We start from the raw sequence: 18,904 nt of genomic DNA, 5'->3' as shown, positions 1-18,904 counted from the left end.
CGAAAAAAAACATCTACCAACGAAGGCGGTCTGCCGAAGCTGCCACCACAGACAACAAAACAAAGAAGAAGACGGCACACCTTCCGCGGCGCCGCTAGTGAGAAACACGGGCAAGTGTGTGCATTTCCTCCCTGTCACAAGACGGTGCCACGGAGAGCACCTCTGCGATAGCAGCTTTGCCGCGTTGATTGTCAAACCAAAGGGAAGCAAGGGCCGTGGCCGCCAGATACTGCCGCCGCGCTGCTTCCGCATCGACAGCCGTCTCTTTCATTAGACCTCTCTCACCGTCATTCAACTCGTCGCTCAGTGCAGACACTTCCGAAACAGAATGAGTAGCAGCATTGGTGATATCCCCAAAAGCGGCTCGCCGGCCGGGTGTCAAGGACGCACTGCTGTTCTGCTTCGCACCCATCTTCGCTGCCGCTGTGCCTGCGTTGTTTTCCGACTTGACAGGCGCAGCGTCGAGCTGCACAGGTGTTGCTCTCGCCACGTTGTCACGGTTCCGCGCCCGAGCATACATGCACATCTGTGTTGCCCACGCAACAACCGTTTGGTTCTCTAGATCCACAACGTCGTCGCGCAACGTGACCTCGACCCGTGTTCGACGATTGCCGGGGGGACTGGACGGGATGCTGCCGCCAGGGGCACCCTTGGGGCTTCCGCTCCCAGGCAGCGCTGCTGGCCTCGGCGTGTCTTCGATAAGCTGACTCACACAGGTCAGCTTCAGGGCCGCGGCCTTGAGCGTCAGAAGCACGCGAGCGTCTTGACACAACGTCGTCTTCAGGTCATTGTCAAAGCACACATTACGAAGGGTCAGCAACGCCAATGTAGCGGCCATCGCGTGCGGCGGAAAGGCAGCACCGGCGAGCTCCAGTACAACGCTGAACAAATCTCCGCTCTTGACAATATCCTTCACCGCTGAGCCCTGCAGCGACAGCGCAGCCAGAAGACGCAGCAGGTGCAGCGGCACGGTTAAAGAGCGTCCTTGCCGGCGCTGCTGCTGGTCACACTCCGCAATGCCCTTAGACAGATACTCCAAGCCACGGTGACGCATGAAGGCAGCAGAGAAGCTCGAGATGGGCACGACGGCTGCTGCTGTTGCTGCTGGTGCCGAGCCTGTTGAGGGTGTTAGGTCTGAAGGAGAGTGATCACCGACCTCATCCACAGCAGCCAACTCCTCCGCGTGCTCTTGGCCTAGCAGTGCGGTGCAGATGTCGCAGCCCAGAACCACTACAGGGTCAGCATCAACGCCGTCGCCGCACACCACGCCACCGCTCGTTGGAGAAGATCGCGGTGAGGTGGTCGCTGAGGGAGACAGTGAACGCTGTTGCGTGTGTTGTTGGCGACGTTGCTGTGTGGAAATGGGAGAGACAGCAGCAGCAGCTGAGGGTTGACGGCTCGCGTGGTTCAGCCCTGCCCATCTGCAAGGAAGGTGCAACGAGAGGGCCAAAACGCGCCCAAACAGGGTGCGTCCCAAAGGATCCCCCGCGCTTGATATGTCGGTCAACAGGCAGCGCCGTCCTTCCGTGGTTTCTGTCATCCCTTTCAGGGCTGTCAAGATGCAATGACGAAGCGGCGAAACACGCAGCGCATCGCAGAGGATGGCACACAACGTCTGGCGCTGCGATGGCTCAAACAGCACCGCCGACTGCGCCGAAGAGACTTCCGCACTCTTGCCGTTACTAACGCACGCCACCAGGCTCGTCAGCAGTGCCGTCAACACCTGAAATGCTTGCAGATCGTGCGCCATACCTGCGGCATCGCGCGGTTTGGGGGAGCCAGAGAGCTGCCGGTTCCGCTGTTGCGCACTTCGGCCGCGGCGCGGGGAGCTGTCACGGTGGCCATCAGCGCCATGCAGCACCCCAAGGCTGTTCTCCTTAATGCGGTCCACGGTGGACCGCAGTGCGTCCAAATTGACTTGCAACCAGTTGTGTTCCGCGCTTGCGGCGTACCGCGCGGCACTCCAGAGACGGCGTAGCAGTCGGCACTGCAGGCCGCTCACAGAGGGTGTTCGACGAAGGACCGTAGAGGCTGCAAACAAGTCAGCGCCGCATGACTCGAGGAAGGGCAAGTGAGCTGCAGGACACGCTTCAACCACGGCGGAAAGCAGCGCAGCTGCCTCACACCTCGTGCGCTGGGAGAGGCCTGTCGTAGTGGTGTCTCGCATAATGGCCACGGTAGCGCTGCTCAGCTCCTCCACGAGCGCCGCGCTGCACGGACTCGGTAATCCGCCTCCACACGACACCGGTGTGGCATTGCCCTTGGCGATGCTGCGGCAACAAGGGTAGGCACGACGCATCCAGTTTGCCCCTACACAGCAGGCCCACTGAATGGCGGCCTGGTAACCGAAAAGCAGCGCAGGCGAAGAAAAGGAGGATGACGAGGACACCGCACTGTCCCTTTCCCACGCGGCGCGAGAGGCGTGGAAACGCATGGACAGCAGCGCCGCTACGGCACTCGGCGAGGGCAGCGACACAGCGGCGACAACAGCACTGCTGAGCAATGCGTTGCTGAACTGATTCCCGTACAGCAAGGCGGCAGCCGTGTTTCGGCGCAGCAGCATGTCGAGTGCGCGGAACAGCGTTGCGGTGAACGTGAACTGGAGCGCGATCTGCTCGGAGGCGGTCAGCGCACGCACCCAGGCATCCTTCACAACAGGTCTTGCGCTTGCTTGGCGCTGCTCCTCCGGTGCGGCTGCATTTCCTTGAGCGCAAGACGTCATCAGGCTTGCTTCGACGCTACCCTCTCCTTCTGTCCTTTGCAAGTTGTGGCGGTCGCGTGATCGCTGGAAGGCCGCACAGATGCGCGTCAGACGCGTGTTATCGGCCGCGGCACTCTGCAGCAACAAGATCCATTGTGGGATGGAAGACAACCCAGCAGGCGTCAACGGCTGCGTAGCTGTCTCCTCCATGGTCGGGCGCGATGTCTTGTCGTGAGGTGACAAAGGGCTCGGTTGCTTCTGCGATTGCTGCCTGTTGTGCGCATCACGGAGTCGCTGACGGTTATCAATGTATGTCTGAAGGTGCACAGCGAGCTGCAACAGCGCGGACATTGCGTATGCGCTGCCTGTGTTGCTGCGACGGGCCGCAGCTATGCTGGTCAACAGCTTGCGCGCGAGTGGGCTGTCGTCAAAGTGGAAGTATTCTTGAAGCTGCTCAGCGGGGGAGAAGAAGAAGTGTCGGCGTCGCTGCCGCCTCTTCAGGTCTTCCTCGGCGCCGTCTGCTCCAGCAACAGTAGTGTCCACCGTCGGCGGTGGTCTCTCGTTCGCCACGGTGGCCGTCGTCCACTCCGCCTCGCTCAGCAAGTCCACCAGCACCGTCAGCCACTCAGCCGCCGCCGCGACTTCCCACTGAGACGCCGCAGCGGTGTAGTCCAACACGCACGACACCGCCGCGTTGGCCAGCGACGGCATGTCACGCAGCACCACGAGCACGTCCTCGATGCGCTGGCAGATGTACAGCAGGCAACGGTAGGGAACGGCGCGGACCGGCGGGTGCACGCTGCTGTGCGACACACGCGTAAGAGCCGGCAACACACGCACAAGGTCGTCGATCGCCACACGAGACACGTCGCCCCCTGATGCTGACACTGACGCTGATGGTGGTGCGGGTGCTGGCGCTGAATCGGCAGATGGTTGGCCACCGCCACGACGGCGCAGCTGTCCGCTTTGGGCGTAGTACTGCAAACAGGCATCCAGCGCGACTAGCGACGACTCGCCGAGGGACGTGTAGCGGGTGCATCGCAGGTTCGCCGGGACGTGGTGCACCGGCGACGCCGCCCCGCCTTCCTGGGCAGCCGCTACATCCGGGTTGTTGACGGCGACATGCACCAGCAGCGGCATCGCAATTTCGGTGAAGAGCACCAACTCCGCGTGCATGGCGGCGGCGACGGCACCGCTGTTCTCTTCAGAAGCGGAAGTAAAGTCCTTCGAGTCCGCTTCCTTTCCTTGTTGTGCGTCGCGCCAGCCAGGCCCCCACCGCAGCTCGCTGCTCAGCACCGCGGCCATCAGCCGGCAGCCCAACACCGCCACGGTCGTGACATCCGTCCGCACGCCTCGCAAGGCGTAGTCGAGGTAGATCTCATCGGACAGCGCCCCATCGATGGTGGTCGGCGTGTCGAGGAGGGCGGAACGGACACCACTGGCGCGGCGCACGGCGGCGAGTGCCACGTCCAACACGCGGCCGTCGCCCACCCACGCGTGCCGTCGCTCTGCCTCGATGCCCGCGTAAATGTTCAGCAAGAACGCCAAGAGGACGACTTCGATGGAGGGCCGCAGCAGCAATGCCGCCTCCTGCTTCTTGCGCGCCGCCGCGTAGGGTAGTAAGGTCGCTTCGTTCCCATTCGGCTGATCCATGTAGAGGGCCGTATCCCTCCTGAGGCTGGAAAGCGGCACACGCGTGGAGGGCGGTGAGGTACTTCGCATGACACGCGGTCTTGCTCCGGTGGCCGTAGTCGACAGTGAAGGAAACTCTGCGTTGGGCACACCGTAGCCGGTCGACGCCGCCAAGGCCATGGCGCTTGTCACGCCGCTCGTGCTGGTGTTGTACATGTCGGTTGGGGTAATGGCCGACACGTTCAGCGACGCCGTAGTCGACGCCGTGTGCCGTGCAGCCGGCTCTCTAGCGCTTGAAGGCGCACCACCGCCGCCTTCTTCACCCAACTCCGCCAACAGCATGGGCAACAGCGATCGCGCCGCAATGTCCAGCAAACAGCGATGCGTGTCCTGCCGCAATGCGCTGATGGAATGCAGGTGACCAAGCCAAAGTAAAAGCAGCGTAAACAGCATACGATCGCGACGCGTGCGCGGGGCTGCCTTGAGGTAACGCCCAAGTCCTTGCGCGAAGACCTCTGGAGTGAGGGCGGCTCCCACAACAGCGGCATCGGCCACCGTCAAGCACCACAGCCAATCCAGTGCGTCGAAGAACGCTTCATGCGAGCGGGAGGCGACGAGGTGGCGAAGCGACTCCGCTGCTAACGACGGCGGCACCGTGCAGGCATGACGCACCGGCTCGGCGTCCACCACTGCGCTCACGTCCTGCGGTGAAGAGTTTTGATCGAACTTCTTTGACTTCGCACCATCATCTGCAGGGTTTCTCGCAGCTTCAGGTAGCGACGGCGAAGGTGACTTGTCTGCGCCCGCGGGTTCTGTTTCTGCCGCTCGAGAAGCGAGCTGCGGGGACTTCGAAGGTGTGACCGCCGCCGTGGACGACTCCGCCCCTTCCTCCAAATCATCCAACGCGGAGGCGACGGGTTGAGATCCTTTTGCTGTCGGGCGCCGTGGAGAGACGGAAAACTCCGCCGCCTGCGGTGCGCCGGTGATGGTGACGTTGAGCTCCGAGTTGTCGTCGGTGCTGTGGTGCGCATCGCTGCTGCTGGCGTACAGCACGTTGCCGGACGCCGCGGAGAAAGACGGCGGTGCGTCCGTCCTCGTTTGTCCATAACGCAGCTCGAACTTGCGAAGGCGCTTCGAGGCGCAGTTGAAGAGGTACACAGCCGCCAGGCAGCGAGGTCCTTGTTGTCGCGCCAACAGGCCAGCTAGCACGTCCGCCGTGTGCTGCAGTAGAGCGCCGTGCTCCTGCACCGCCTCCACCAGCGCGCGGATGTGGCGTCGAAGTGCCACGGACTTGTGTAGCTGCGCGAGAGTCGCCTTGTCTAATCCCAAAAACTTCTCCCCGCCGTCGTTTGTCGTCTTCACCATTTCAACATCGCTGTGCCCCAGCGGCAGTGACAGTAACTGCTGCAGCAGGCTCGCCGTTATGCCGTAAAGCTGCGGTGGTGCAGTCTCCAGCACATCCACCAGTACCTCCAGCATCGGACCCGCACGGGCCAGCACGAGCAGGCAGTAGTAGGTGTCACCATCGGCGTAGAGGGAGCACATGAGATCGATGCACTGCGAGATGGACTCCGCCAACACAAAGCTAAGTTCATCGTTGAGGGCCACGAGGGCGGACGTGGGTGCAGAGGCGGCGGTGTTGGTGCTCGTACCCTCCACCGGTGATCTCGTGGGGAGACGTTCCGCTGTCGCACAGCCCCGCCAGCTATCGAGCAGCCGCACCAGCAACTCCCCTTGCTGCAGAATTGCGGCGATGGACACGCGTGAGATGAGCAGTCGCTTCAGCAGCTCCGCGCCTTCCATCACCACCAGCACGTTGTGATGCGTCAGTTTTGCCGTCAGCTCCGCGAAGAACGCCAGCCATTTTGTCTGCGTGTACGAGCTTGCTGATGGAAAGGGCATGGTAGAAACATGTAAAACGAAGTGGAGGAAAAAAGCCTAGTGCGTGGAGAGAGAGAAAAAAAATGAATATAAGGATGCCACTCGCACGTGGTTGCGTAAGAAGATATGTTAGAGGGGCGGACGAGGTACGTCTATGTCAAACAGCTCACCGCGGGGTACTAAGGGATTAGCCTCCGCAACGGAGGTGTGTCTTGTGTGTGTGTGTGTGTGTGTGGTCTTCTTTTCTATAGTACAGTATGGATGCAAAAGAATGCACTCTATGTGATGGAAATATAGAAAGAGAGAGAGAGAGAAATATGTATGAGCTTCTTTTCGAATAATCGAAAGAGTGCTTCGTGCCTGCTGGAGCAAAAAGCGAGTCCGTGTGGATTCTTTTTCCCCTTTTTTCAGTGTGTTTGTTGTGGTTAACACGCCGAACCAAACGAACGCAGGCAAAAGGGGGTGTCCGTCGCTTTGATGAAAGCGTCGAGGAGTCAAAATGAAAGAGGAAGAAAAGTGAGGAGAAGACACATTGACGTCTTGTGGGTCACGCATTGAGCAGGTAGGCGGAGATCTCGAAGTGCTTCAACATACAGAAAACCTGAAATGGTCGATCATAAAAAAGGCTGGGCCTGAAGAGACACCACCGCGAGAGGGTGAAAACGTATATGTATCGATCTTTAACTACTTCAATGTGTGTTAGCAGAGGCGTTGTGTACTTGTAACACGTGTGGAAACGCAAGAACAATGTCGTTAACACTGACTAAAATACCAAGCTGACTATGGGCACTCTTTGATGAGTTCCACGGCGTCTTGCTGTCCTCCATAGTACTTGTACAGGAAACGGCGCTCCGTAAAGCATAGCTGGCGATACATGGAGAGTGTTGCCTTGACAATGGCAGCGTCGCTGTCTTTCTCCGTTGCGTTGATATTTTCATTGTGTCGTCCATCGAGACGGCGGTGCTTCGCTTTTGACGCTATCGTTGGCGCCATCAGTGTGTGTAAGCGCCAACGCTGAATCGCGTAGTGCTCTCCATTGTCCGTGTGGGATGCAAACACAGCCGCGGGTGTCGTTGTGTCTGCCAGACACGTCCGCAGCAGCCACGACGCCATTCCCTGCCGGCGATAGTTGGGGTGTGTAAGGACCACCTGCAGGTAGCCTTCCACTCGCCGTTGCCCAGTCGCTTGCGCCGTTGCCGCCTCTGTAGAGCTTTCGTGGTGTGAAGGGTGCGTCCGCAGCCTCGGCGCTTTCGGGGAGAGGCGCACCCACACTACACCCACCACACAACTGAAGCGCGGCGTTGACGAAGCGGTGTTCTCTCCTTGTTGCGGTAGTGCGGAAGAAAAAGGCAGGCGCGCTGGTTGAGAAAGATCTTCCACGGCTACTTTGCGGTTTGCGCCTACGTTGTTCTCACAACCCAACCCCTGCACACCTGCGACCGACGAGCCCATGTCCGATGAATCGTCAATCCTCTCCAAATGAGCTGCCGAAATCTTTTTCTCCTGGCATCGCTTTGGCACAGCCACCCAGTAGGCGTGCACCTGCAGCAGCTGGCCACGGTCGCACCGCGGGTACGGTGCAAACGACCAATTGTCGCTCTCCAGCTCTGCTACCACATCCCTGTACGTCAGCGGAAGCGAAGACTGCTCAGGAAGTAGCGGTAGGCTCTTCGAAGTGTCGTTCAGGGTGGGCCTGGGCTTGCGCACACAGTACACATCGAACTGCGATAGAAGACCATCCTTTTTTGACGCGAGAGACGGTGCAGAAGGCGCTTTCATCTTCGTACAGAACTATGAGAAGACTTCGGCCTACGCCTTCGTCGAGTTGAAGTCTTTGCTGGATAGGGGAAAGAAAAGCAGGCCAAGAAAAGAGAAGCACGTCACGCACGTTGTAGCGGGTCGCATTCAAGGAAAGCGAATGCAGTGATGTATAGTGCTCTCCGTGAGAACAAAACTTCTCTGCGTAACAGAAAGGGCTTCCTCCGTCTTTCATGTTGCCTGGTCACTCACGGAATACAAAGCTGTCTTGAAGCCGACATCGCCCTTCCCTGTGAAGCAAACAGCTGAGCCTGCAGCCCACTGCCTTCTTAAAATCAGTGTCATTCACTGTTGTACTTCACAGTATTCGCTCCAGTAATAGTCTTCGCGGCGACCTGTAGTCGATGCAAAGGCGAGCGGGTAAGGAGATACACATCGGAGCAAGTAACACAACGCAAAATCAAAACCTCACGTCTCACACCATCTCTACACCTTCAACGACACGCGGGTGAGCGCGTTACTCAGCGTTAACTGGCAGAGGTGAACGACGGTGAACATAATATTCCCCTCCCTTTCTCCTTTATCATCAGCCTCCACTCCTTTTCCGTTATTGTTTTTATTTAGGAGAGCAGTGTAAGCGGGAACACGGCCGTGGGCTGCAGCAGGCTTTGCGGGTGGTCGGTCACACGCAGCTCGCGCGAGTTCAGCGTCGCCTCACCGGACCCGCCACGCTTAATGGTGGCAACGATTAAGTCCTGCATGACCCCCATCGCTTTGCCAACGGCCACGTCGATCGGGTCCGTGTGACAGAAGGCCAGCAGCGCTGCCGCGAAGACGTCACCGGTGCCCGTGTAGCGCCCTTCGTGGTAGGGCACGACGCCAGTGTATCGCTTCGTCGCCCCACTCGCCTTGTCGCGGCAGGAAAGAAGGAAATGCAGGTGCGTGGGGTCCTCCTTCAGCGCGAAGGACTTGATGATCACCGTGGCGGTGCCCTGCGCATGAAACCAGTCGGCGGCCTGAACGGCAGAGGGCATGTCCTGCACCTGCACATTGCTCAAAAGAGATGCTTCAAAGTAGTTCGGCGTGGCCACGTCCGCGTGGGCCACCAGCTCGCGGTACGCTTCCACCACCTCCTCCTTGCAGTACAGCTTGCCATCGTCGCCTAAGACGGGGTCGCAGAAGAACGCAACGTCACTCTCGCCCGCCTTCTTGCGCAGCTCCCGCACCTCGGCCACGGTCGCGGCGACGTGGCGGACGATGTCGACGTTGTTGATGTAACCTGTCAGGATATGAGAGTAGCCGGGCAGGAAGCCGTTGGCGCGCAGACCGTCAAGGATCGTGTTGAACTCCTCTAGATCCATGCGGTGGCCGCGGATAACGGGGTAGCCGCTGTGGTTGGAGAGGCTGACGGTGTTCACGCCGTCCACATCAAAGCCGTGCAGCTGCAGGGGAAAGGTGGCGGCTTTGTTGCCCACATAGCCGTGGGTAACATGCGACTGGATTGAAAGGACGTTCTTTCCGGCGGGCATGATGAAGCAGACGAGAAATAAGATATTAGGCGCGCGAGGTCAGCGCGTGAACCCAGTAAATTACCTGTTAAGGGGGATAGAAGGACGATAAGTTAAGCAATGGCAATCTGTTGTGGATCATTCATTGTATAAACCAGACAGGAAAACAAAGGTACAATTTAGCAAAGAGTACAAAGGAGGAAGAAGAAGAAAGGTCAAAAGGCAAGGGATAAAAAGCATCCTCTTGCTGTCGTCCAACAACTGATGACAGCGATATAAAAAAAACTCCCTCTTTCTTTGCCCCGATCAGGCGCTTTCGACGTTGTTGCTCGTCTGAAAAGGCTTGAAAAAGAAACCTAGAAAACTCCAACATTCCCGCTCAGTAAGCGTGAAAAAGTGTCTCGCCGAACGCGCAGTATAATTCTGGTGATGTGCACCGGACTGACAATGTGAAGTGGTGGAGTTTTTTCTTTCTTTCAATGCGTCTGCCACACTTTATTGGTATCGTTCGTGGTTGCGGGTGCGCGTGTCGCGCACATGAAATTACATCGATCGGCTCCGCCTACAATAGGACAGTCACACAAGCACTTGAAAAAGAAGTGAACGATGTTGTTTACATCATCGTCGTTCACGAAACACGAACGCCGTCCGTGGCGCAGGGCGGCCGCGCCCGGCACGAGAAAGAAGAATCAGAAGGCACCACGAAACGTGCTACACGAACTTCACCGTCCAGTTCGGAACCTTCCAGGTGGTCTTGAGAATCCCGAGAAACACCTTGTCCTCCTCTATAATGGCACTGAGCCCGTTATAGTAGTCTATAAACTCCGTGTACGGCACCAGCCCAAACTGCCGCTGATTCTCGTCCCAGATGGCAAGAAAGCCCCGCAGCAGCTTGTCCGCGGTGAAGATGGCGTCGCTCACGACGACCGGGTGCGCCTGTGCGTTGAACATCGCCTGGATATCTTGAATGGCGACGTTGCCGTCGGAGTTGTAGTCCAGTTGCTGAAACACATCCAGCACGGCCTTCTTGCGGGTAGCGTTCATGTGCCCGCGGATGTAATCCATAAACATGTCGTAGTCAATTGCCTCCTCACGCCCCGTTTCGCCCGGTGCGCCGGGTAGGAAAGCCTCCTCTTTGGGAAAAGCGTCAAAGATGGTGTCGGTGACCGCGTCGATGGTCTGCTGGGCATGGCGCGTGTCGGAGAGCGACGTGGCGGCTGCCCCAAAGGCGCGAGAGCCGCGGACGAGCTGGCGCACACCCTCCAGCGTCATCCAGCGACGACCGTCATCGCTGACCTTACGGAAGGGCCGACCCATCGCCTTCATGCCATTTTCCGGAATGCCACCACCGGCGTGATCGATGTACGCGTCCCGCAGCTGCGTCAGAATGTCCAGCACCGTGTCGTCCAGCTTCACTGGCACCCACTGACCGCCCGGTGCACGAAGGGTGGACAGCATCGTGTCGGGGTTGCGCACGGAGCTGCTGTTCAGGTTCATCACCGGCGGCATCGCCTGGGATTTGGTTTTCAGCTGCGACTTGTCCACCGCGACAATCTTAAACCGCTTCACCGCGTCATCACGCTGGTTTTGCGGTGCACCGAGCACCAGGATGTTGTCCACCTGGAAGTCGTCGGTCAGGTAGGTGGTCGAGTTCGCGCAGTCCGCTGCGTAGTCGTCAGGTGGCATCGTTGTGGCGGCATCGCCCGCGTCGGCATCCGTAGCCTTGAGATACACGTCAAAGGGATAGGCTGGGAAGTGCTTCAGTTCCTTGTAGCCCATGTTGCCGATGAGGGAGCGGACCTCCTCGAGATAGAAGCCGTGCCACCGTGGGTAGTAGCAGCCAAAGAAGTATCGCTGGTTGTCACGGCCATCCTGCGAGAGCTGCTCACAGTGGAAGCGGAGGAAGTCACCTCGCTCAATGCGGGCAACATCGCTGTACAGCGACGCATCCATGCGAATCGACATTGTTCTAGTATTCCACGAAAAAAACAAACCTGATGGACTCGGTGGTGAGCAAAGAAAAAAGTGGAGGAGTTCTACATGATTTACGCGGTTGTTTCGGCACGACCGCGAGCGTGCATACGTGTGTGAAAGTAATGGGGGTTAATTGTTGTGTTTAGGAGGCGGAGCGACAGCAGCAAAGATGGTTACGAAAAGCGATTCAAAAAATAGAAGAGCACGGAAGGAAGTCGATCCAGAAGGTAAAAGCTTCAAGGCAGTTCTAAATAGCGAAGCCAGCGTGAAATAACCCAAAGCGGAGTGCTGCACGGCAATTCAGAACGCTTGATAAACGGTTGCCATATGCACCGCACTTCGTCCTTGAAGAACGAGGTGATACCTTCGAGAGGACGAACACACTTTCTTCTGCTTTCAGGTCCGGCAGCTGACCTGAGAAGCCGTCCAAGACACCTACGCAGTATCAAGTGTGTTATGCGCTCGAAATCAGCAAGCTCACGTGCTTTATTTTGTCGTTGTTTTTCATTATTTTTAAAGCATCATACCGAGTTTAAATCACCTGAACCAAGGAGAGTAAAAGTAGAAGAGGCGAGAGAGAAAACCAAAAACGCCAACGTCAGCACATTCGTCAATGAAAAAATATATATATCAAAGTGAAGAGTATAGAACGCTTTAGAAGAATGTATTGGGGCGGAGGATGCGAACGAGTCAGCACGCCAATAATCGTTATCGGTGAGGCAGATAAAACACAGACAAAACGTGCCGTGTTGTGCCCGTTCTTCCACAAATCGACAGTTTTACTTGGCGCTAGCGGATCCCCTTCATTGATGCCAACTATTTGCTCTTCAGAGAGACGCCTGTGATCGCAGCTCTACACAGACGCACCTATCCGTGTGCTGCGCAGACAGTGAGGAAAAAAACCCTCGCGCTCCAATTGGTCTTCTGTCACAACGCACTCGTGCACAGAGGAGACAGAGAAGAAAGCAGCGGGAGAGGTCTGCAAGAGACGCGCAACCCACTTTACTTTGCTTTCCTTGAAGACTAGCGCGAGGTGGCCCATCAGTATTCTTTCCTTTCCCTTCGCCTTCACCATCACTCACTCACACACACACACACGCCAACCCCTCACTCTGCCCCGCTATTCAACAACAAACAGAGAGAACAGTCCTTTGTTGTTGTTTTTTTAAAGTTACTTCGAAAACCAGGCGTTCGGCCGCGAATGCTGCTTCTTGTTAAACGCTGTCCGCCGCACTCCATTACTCGGGAGTGAAGGAAAGTTCTCCTCGTTGATCACAAGCCCGCGGCCGGGGATCGCGTGCGCGGCAGTCGGCGACGACGTTGTCGGAGACACGCTGGACGTTGCAGCGGCGGAGGCCCAGCCGTGCTGGTCGTTGTTCCCCTGCGGCTTCGCCGTCGCTGCGGGCGCCAACCCGGTAGGCGAACTGACGTTGGGATAGTTGAAGTCACTGGGATCGTCGTGGTGCGCCGCGGGGCTGGCGCCGAACTTCGCGCGGGTGTCCGTGGTGGCCCATGCGTTTGACCGCTGCTTGTTCTTTTTCGCGAACGGCGACGCAGCACCGCCGCGAGAGCCACTGGCCGCGTTGTTGCTGGCATTGTTATTATTGCCGCCGTGCTGGTGCTTCGCTGCGTTGCGCATGCGCTGCTCCTCGGCGCGAGCCGCAGCCGCCTGCGCTTCCGCCGCCTTTCGCGCGTCCTCCTCGCGCGCGCGGGCAATGCGCTGTGTCTCCGGGGCCATGCGCATCTTGCCGACCTCCTGCAGCGCCGCCTTCTTGGCCGCGATGGGAATCGTCGCCACCAGCAGAGGAAAAATCTCGTGAAACACCTGCGGGTCAGGGAAGCACTCCAGGGCCAGCACGTCGTAGTACTCCGACGTCATAATGCGTGAGTCTATGAAGTCGCGTGTGTAGCCACGGAAGTGGGCGAGCAAGACCGGGGAAGTCAGGTGCTTGTCCAGCATCGCCTTGAGGCGCGCATCCAGCTCCTTCTTATCGCTTGGCAGATTGTTTTTGGAGTTGTAGTGGCTCATGTCCTCCGCTACGCCAAAGGCAGACGAGCTAAGCTCGCTACTGTCGCCCGCGTTGCTGGGCTGACTGCGGCGCTGGTTCCCTACCCGCGACGAGGCAGCGGAAGCTACGACGCTCTCTTCCGCCACTCGACGCTTCAAAATGGGGAAGCTGCCGCGTTCCATGTAGTGCAACGGGATGCCGTTCTCTGCGGGGGCGTGCACCTTCGCCTTGGCACCGCCGCCCTTATGGCCGCCGCGGCCGTGCGGGTTCGTCCTCGTCGGCATCATCTCCACCGTCTCCACGCGAAACACGTGATCGAAGGTGATCTGAATTACGTTTGCGTTCGACGCCGTGGCGGGTGCCGACCCGGGAGCCCCCGACGGCCCACTCGACGCCTCGCCGAACATGGCGGGGGAGAATGTGGCCTTCGTCTTCATGCCATGCACGCGCTGCTTGTGCACCATGAGGTCAATCTCATTCCCAAACACGCGCATCATTAAGTCGAGGTTCGCGCAGTCGGGGTGGTCGCAGATCTTGTGGCACGTCTGGAAGTGCTGATCCAGCTTCTGGCGCGTCGCGTAGAAGGTGAAGGTGAACTGGCCACGGTTGCACACATCGCACGTGTAGTGCTGCTGCTGCATGTGCTTGAGGAGCGCTTCGCCGTCGTAGAAGCGATTCGCCCGCTGGCAGAAGCGGCACGACGGGTGCCCCGTGAAGGAGGAGCGGTCGCCGGCGCAGCTGCCCTCGCGATGGCGCTGCAGGGCCGCCTCGTTGTAGGCGTATTGCTCACATAAAAACGCCGGGCGATGCTTCAGGCAGACCTCGCAGTAGGCAAGGTCGTGGTCAACCTTCAGATGATCCTTCAGCATTGCCATCTCGATGAAAGGGTCTTGCCTCCCATCCTTCCAACACCCCTCCATCGGACAGAGGTGCTCGTACAGCTTGGATATCTCTATCGCCAGCCGCGGCGAGTCGATCACGCACTGCAGCTTGCGGTCCGTCACGACCACCTTGCGCATCTTCGCCATCTCCTCCTCCGAATACTGCTCCTCCTCTGCGCTGACGTACTGTGTGATAATTGGCATCTCCGTCGAAGCCACGCGGCAGACGGGGCATTTGCCGTGGCTAAGCGTGTGGATGTGCAGACCGCAGCTGTAGCAGATGTGGTGCCCGCACGGGAACACACAAATCGCGCGACACGGCTCAGCGCAAATGAGGCATTCTACAGGCACCTCCGTGGTGCGGGGCGACGCCCCCTTTTTGCCACTACTACTCACCTCACTACTCATCAAACAAGTTTGGTCAATTGGTATTTTCCCTTTTCTCCTTTTCTTAATGACCGCTGTAGAGTGAGAGAACAACAACAACAACAAAAATTGCTTGTGTTAATGATTATTTTTTGAAACGCCTGTAAGCTGCAAAAGCACAAGTGCCGTCCCTTCAACAGCACGGTGATCGCACAGGGCACCAGAAACAGAAAAAGACAAAAAAGCTTTCAGGCGTCGCCAGTACGCTGCCCGGAAACCCTCCGATTACTTTAAGGTGTACACAACTACTCGGATCGCACGCGGCGCGTAGAAGCCAAAAGTTAACCTAACAAACTTTGAATAATGATAATAATAATAATAAAACACTGGCTGATAGTGCTTCTAAATAATAATGAAAACAAATACACTTTTGTATGTGTGGGTGTCAGCTCGTTGGGACTCTCTACAAGCGCAACAGCGCTACGCTCACGATTACTCGCCTAAGCAAACGTTGCAGTTAGGAAGGCAAACCAGCTCCGGTTATAGAGAAGCTAACACATCTCACAAAGTCAGAACAAGAGAAACGGAAGAGAAAAGGAATAGCGGTAACATTACACATGCAGCAGTGACAGAAGAAATGCCATCAAGCCGAGTTTCATTTTCTGCTGCCTTGATAATGCAGCAGCAAGCAGGTATCTTTATAAAGCCGTGTTTAGTAGGCTTGGGCTACCGTTTCCCCATGTGCCCGAGCCTCGTTGAAGGGGGCATAAAAGCTCATCCCACTTCTGCGATGCCACAATGCGGTAGAGAAATCAGAAGGTGCGATTCTCTTGAGGTTCTTCTGCTCAACGAGACACAGTCACATGTGCGTTCCTGTCTCCCTCTTTGAACACCTTCTTGCGTTGCATAGAATTCCGCTGTGCCCCGACAGCTACTGAAAGATAACAACGTAAAAGAAACAAAAGATGTGTATTTCGCATCTAGTGTGAACCAAGAAAAGGTTTGAGCATCTAGTGAGATATGTTTTAAAACAGCACAAAAGGTGAAGTGAGAGAGAAAAAGATCTAATACGAAAGACGAGAAATTAGGAAAATAAGAATAGTCTAATGCGTGCGAACCTTCTTGGACTCGATGGGTGGCAAAATGCTCTCCGGATCGCGAGCGAACACGCGCCGCTCCGGCTGCGGATGCTCGCCTGCCGCAGCACCCACCACCTCCGCCCCGGCATCTTCCTCGCCAGACAACGAAAAGCTAGAGGGGGTGACGACGATGCGGGGCTGCTGGGCGTTGAGGGAGCCGCCGAGCGCGTATGGCGCCATCTCCTGCGGAGGAGGCGCCTCCGCCGTCGTTTTCGGCGTCGATTTGCCTTTCGCTGATGCAGCGGTGGGTGCGGTGTTGACGCAGAGCGGCGCCAGTCCGCGACGCGCAGGCGCTGCCGGGGCCGCAGACTCTTCATCCTTCGCCTCCTGGGGTCTCTCGGTGTCAGCGGGTGGCGCGGGAAGCGTGTTCGTCTCCGCGTGCAGCGCTGACAGCCCACGCGGGGTGCTGAAGGTGCTGTTCAGAATGTTCTCCGTGTCCGCGTGCGCACCGACGGCGGTAACCACCGCGCGAGAGAAGACCGGTGCGAAGGCCAGCGAAGTGTAGAGCGCGCCGGTCTCGCGGTGTGAGATCAGGAAGGCCGTTGTCAGGCTCTCCACAGGCACCTCGCGGTCCACCTCGAGAAAGGGTGGCAGGCGCAGGGCGGCCGAAGGACTCTTCTGGGCTGCAGATGGGGTGCAGCTCTCCACCGTGAGCGTCTGCCGGCCCGCCGCCCAGCTCGGCGCCAGCAGCGTCGTCAACTCGTAGTTTGCGCCCTCGTAAATGAAATGCGTCGCCTGCATCACCACCTCCGCTCGTGCGCGGTCGCGGTGCTGCTTCAAGCTGTTGTACTCGCGGCTGCTGATACGCTGCGCGCTCTCGATGCGCTGCTGCTGCGACGGCGCAGAGAACTGGTTGGCGCCGCCACCCGCTACCATGCTGCTGCGGAAGGAGGCGCCGCAGCTCCCACGGGACACCGCACGCGGCGTGGAATGGGCAGAGGAGGTGGCAGCGGCAGCGGCCATGTCCTTCACACTCTTGAAAAAGTGCATGGACGACCCGTCTGACATCTCACGCTTCACCAGCAGGCGAATGTCGTTCATTTGACTGTTGTTGAGCACAGTGGTGTAGGTAGTGTAGCTGGCCGAGGCCACTGGCAGCTCCCGAGGGCAGCGGCGAACGAGGTAGAAGCTGGGTGATGCCGGCGCGCACTGCTCCTTGTGAACGACCTGGCCGACAATCTGCAGTCCGCGCTCAATTTTGTCGTCGAAGGTGGTGGAGTTGTCGAGCAGGCGGAACATGTGGTGTCCGACGTACATCTCCTGCAGACGCAGGTCCGACGCACGCGCGCCGTCCAGGTCCTCGTACCGCGCAGGATTGTCGAGGTTGTAGAACTCCTCCGCCCCGTTCGCGGCGGTGACCATGTGCAGCACGGCGTCGTAGCGGTCACGCAGCACATCCACGGTGCTGCCCACATTGCGCAAAATCTCTTGAAACTGCGCATCGGAGCAGAAGGCGCGGCCGTCCATCGTGCCGCGATCCGAGACGATGATCGTCGGCACGGCAGAGGCCACGGCGAGGGCAAAGAACTGATCTTCCAAAGCGAGCTGCGTGCGCAAAAGCACGGACTGCTGCGCAACTGTGATGTTGCTGTCCCACTGCATGCCGCCGGTCACAAGCAGCGTCGCCGCCTCGGGCACGCACATGACACGAAAGCCCGTGCGCTGCGGGATCCTTGCCTGCATGGCGGACAGCATCGTCGACTTGCCGGCGCAGGGCCCGCCGGTGAGGCAGATGCGGTACACCTTGTGCTTCGACGCTAGCACTTGCTGTACGGAGGTCAACGGAAGGCCATCGTACGTGCGCAGTGCCTGACCAGGAGAGGCGGAGCGGGTAATGGGGCGGTAGAAGAGCGCGTCGTTGATACTTCCAGCAGCATTGGCAGCAGCGGTGGTGGTCGGTGGCGAGAAGAACTGCTGCTGGTGCTGCGCTGCGTGTGCATCTTCACCGTCCACTGCGCCACCCGGTGCGTCAGGGGACGGCGACGGCGCCGTGTGTCGTCTTTCGCCATTGCCACCATCCTCACCGCTTTCATCGACGGAGTCGTTGTTCAGCATGCGACGAAATGCCGGCCCACTCACGTCGGCTTCCACGTTCGAAACGTCGGCATTTGGGTTTGTCGCCGCATCGGTGCGCTCACCACTCTCCATCTGCCGTTTCACCGCTGTGTCCAGCACCGACGGTGGAGGGCGGGAGTCTTCCGCGGAGAGAGATGCAGTGGTCGTCGCCTGTATGAAATGGTTCCTCTGCGAGGGGGGGAGGTCGCCGCGGCAGCTCTCCGGCACTTGCAGACGCTTCTCAAGAGGCGTGGCGGCGACCAGTGCAGTCGCGGTTGATTGCTGCGGCGGCGCTGGTGGACGCGTTGGCTGTTGCGGGTGGTGCGGTCGCTCCGTAGGGGGAGTGGCGGTGTGCGCATCCGTGAGGTGCTGACGTGGGTTAGCGGTGTGCACGGCGGTGGGTGGGAGGGGGCTTGCGGCGGTGGTGTGGCGAGGTGCTACGCTTTGCACCGAGGAAAGAGGAGTTATCGATGTTGTATCGGTCGCAGAGTTCTTCGATGCAATCGCGGAACCACTGCCGCGTGCGGCTGCGATCCCAGCGCCCATCTCGGTTTGCGCGTGCGTAAAGTGTCGTAAGTGTGTCCGTATTTTTGTCCACACGATATCAGAGAGGAGACACTTGTCTTGGCTGTTGTCGTTAGATGAAAGAGGGAACAGGAACAGAAAGCATGAAGTATGAAGCACACAGGAAACAATGGTAGAGTGAGGAGAAAGCCAGTAAACACGGAAATTAGTGGTGAGAAATCAACCTGTGCCTGTGCCACACCCTCTCTCTCTCTCTCTCTCTAAAACCGAAGGATTTGCCTGCAGAAGCTGTTCAAGGCAAATCGAGAGCGAGCGAATTTGAGGAAGCACAAGAGAGGAAAGCACGAACAGCGAAAGCGATGCTTAAGAACGCAACGAGGTTCTCGAGTTCAACGCACACGATTCTGCATCTCTTCTCCCTCTCTTTAAACCCAGCCCACTACCACTGTCGTCAATGCGCTTTGTGACCGTTTTT

At 58.2% G+C, this 18,904-nt stretch overlaps 6 protein-coding genes across 6 annotated transcripts; all 6 read right to left on the bottom strand.

Annotated features, from left to right (window-relative positions):
* Window positions 1-94: 94 nt before the first annotated feature.
* ABB37_02842 (hypothetical protein) lies at window positions 95-6,235 on the bottom strand (the record flags this gene model as incomplete). The annotated part of the gene is made up of 1 exon (XM_015799982.1): window positions 95-6,235. The coding sequence occupies one exon, from the start codon at window positions 6,233-6,235 to the stop codon at window positions 95-97; it is 6,141 nt and encodes a 2,046-aa protein (XP_015661584.1).
* Window positions 6,236-6,994: 759 nt separating this feature from the next.
* Window positions 6,995-8,053, bottom strand: ABB37_02841 (hypothetical protein; the record flags this gene model as incomplete). Its single annotated transcript, XM_015799981.1, has 1 exon — window positions 6,995-8,053. The coding sequence occupies exon 1, from the start codon at window positions 7,991-7,993 to the stop codon at window positions 6,995-6,997; it is 999 nt and encodes a 332-aa protein (XP_015661583.1). The 5' UTR covers window positions 7,994-8,053.
* Window positions 8,054-8,592: 539 nt separating this feature from the next.
* On the bottom strand, window positions 8,593-9,610 carry ABB37_02840 (putative Pyridoxal kinase; the record flags this gene model as incomplete). Its single annotated transcript, XM_015799980.1, has 1 exon — window positions 8,593-9,610. The coding sequence occupies exon 1, from the start codon at window positions 9,499-9,501 to the stop codon at window positions 8,593-8,595; it is 909 nt and encodes a 302-aa protein (XP_015661582.1). The 5' UTR covers window positions 9,502-9,610.
* A 581-nt stretch (window positions 9,611-10,191) lies between these two features.
* On the bottom strand, window positions 10,192-11,518 carry ABB37_02839 (putative calcium-binding protein; the record flags this gene model as incomplete). Its single annotated transcript, XM_015799979.1, has 1 exon — window positions 10,192-11,518. The coding sequence occupies exon 1, from the start codon at window positions 11,443-11,445 to the stop codon at window positions 10,192-10,194; it is 1,254 nt and encodes a 417-aa protein (XP_015661581.1). The 5' UTR covers window positions 11,446-11,518.
* A 1,107-nt stretch (window positions 11,519-12,625) lies between these two features.
* ABB37_02838 (hypothetical protein) lies at window positions 12,626-14,752 on the bottom strand (the record flags this gene model as incomplete). The annotated part of the gene is made up of 1 exon (XM_015799978.1): window positions 12,626-14,752. One exon carries the CDS (start codon window positions 14,750-14,752, stop codon window positions 12,626-12,628), a length of 2,127 nt encoding a protein of 708 aa, XP_015661580.1.
* Window positions 14,753-15,813: 1,061 nt separating this feature from the next.
* ABB37_02837 (hypothetical protein) lies at window positions 15,814-18,534 on the bottom strand (the record flags this gene model as incomplete). The annotated part of the gene is made up of 1 exon (XM_015799977.1): window positions 15,814-18,534. The coding sequence occupies exon 1, from the start codon at window positions 18,448-18,450 to the stop codon at window positions 15,814-15,816; it is 2,637 nt and encodes an 878-aa protein (XP_015661579.1). The 5' UTR covers window positions 18,451-18,534.
* Window positions 18,535-18,904: the final 370 nt, after the last annotated feature.

The sequence above is a fragment of the Leptomonas pyrrhocoris genome, assembly GCF_001293395.1.
Source record: "Leptomonas pyrrhocoris isolate H10 chromosome Unknown, whole genome shotgun sequence".
Lineage (NCBI taxonomy): Eukaryota > Euglenozoa > Kinetoplastea > Trypanosomatida > Trypanosomatidae > Leptomonas > Leptomonas pyrrhocoris.
This window is presented reverse-complemented; position numbering and strand designations above follow the sequence as displayed.